Genomic DNA, 1038 nt, shown 5'->3' on the forward strand with positions numbered 1-1038 from the left:
ATTAGGATTTGAACCTCACCATCTTGCTACCTGACCCAGGTGCCCTGTACCTCCTTTTTTCTCCAACTGGACTAGGTCTTTATTTAAGAAATTCTCTGCTCACCAATATGCAAATCACATGAACATATGGTGGTTAATACAGGGACGTGCACACACCATAACATCATATGATCAGTGTCCTCTTCACAGTCATTGAGCACACAAGGTCCTCACCATGGGATGGAGCTATATTGTCCTCTTCCTATTGGCAGCAGTTACAGGTAACAGTCTCACCAATTGCAGATTTCCACACTCTCAGGTGACAATGGCATCCATTCTGCCTTTCTCTCTGCAGGCGTGAACTCACAGATCCAGCTGCTACAGTCTGGGGCTGAGCTGGTGAAGTCTGGGGCTTCAATGAAGATGTCTTGCAAGGCTTCAGGATACACCTTCACTAGCTACTTTATGTACTGGATGAAGCAGAAGCCTGGGCAGGGACTGGAGTGGATTGGAAGGATTGATCCATCAGATGGGGAAACTAAATATGCTCAGAAATTCCAGGGCAAGGCCACACTGACTACAGACACATCCTCCAGCACAGCCTACATGGAGCTCAGCAGCCTGACATCTGAAGACTCTGCAGTCTATTATTGTGCAAGACACAGTGTTGCAACCACATCCTGAGTGTGTCAGAAACCCTGGAGAAGCAGGAAGCTGCCCTTAGACTGAGCTGACAGAGAGATTAGCCTGGAGACTTGCTGAGAAATAATCACTAGGAGTGTCCCTTTGTCTGTCAAATCAGTTTTTTAAGATTGTTGTCACCTTTTCAAAAGGACTGCTTCGAAGGAAGTGATGCTGATTCAAGATGTCTCAGAGCAGGCCATAACTGGACCAGATGTTTACCAGTCACTACCTCCATTGACATGATTATTTTTATAAAGCAAAATAGGACAAACTGTAGCAATACATTATGATATAAACACCTCTTAAATCTTAGTGACTAGAACTGTTTTTAGAATAGCTGGGAATAAGCTATCACCACATCAGTATAACACAAAT

At 44.3% G+C, this 1038-nt stretch overlaps 1 gene segment (V, D, J or C); it reads left to right on the forward strand.

Annotated features, from left to right (window-relative positions):
- Positions 1-214: 214 nt before the first annotated feature.
- LOC130882747 (Ig heavy chain V region 102-like) lies at positions 215-663 on the forward strand. The segment is given in 2 exon segments: positions 215-260; positions 335-663. Coding segments are annotated over 2 exon segments (375 nt in total).
- Positions 664-1038: the final 375 nt, after the last annotated feature.

This window comes from Chionomys nivalis, chromosome 10, assembly GCF_950005125.1.
Source record: "Chionomys nivalis chromosome 10, mChiNiv1.1, whole genome shotgun sequence".
Classification (NCBI taxonomy): domain Eukaryota; kingdom Metazoa; phylum Chordata; class Mammalia; order Rodentia; family Cricetidae; genus Chionomys; species Chionomys nivalis.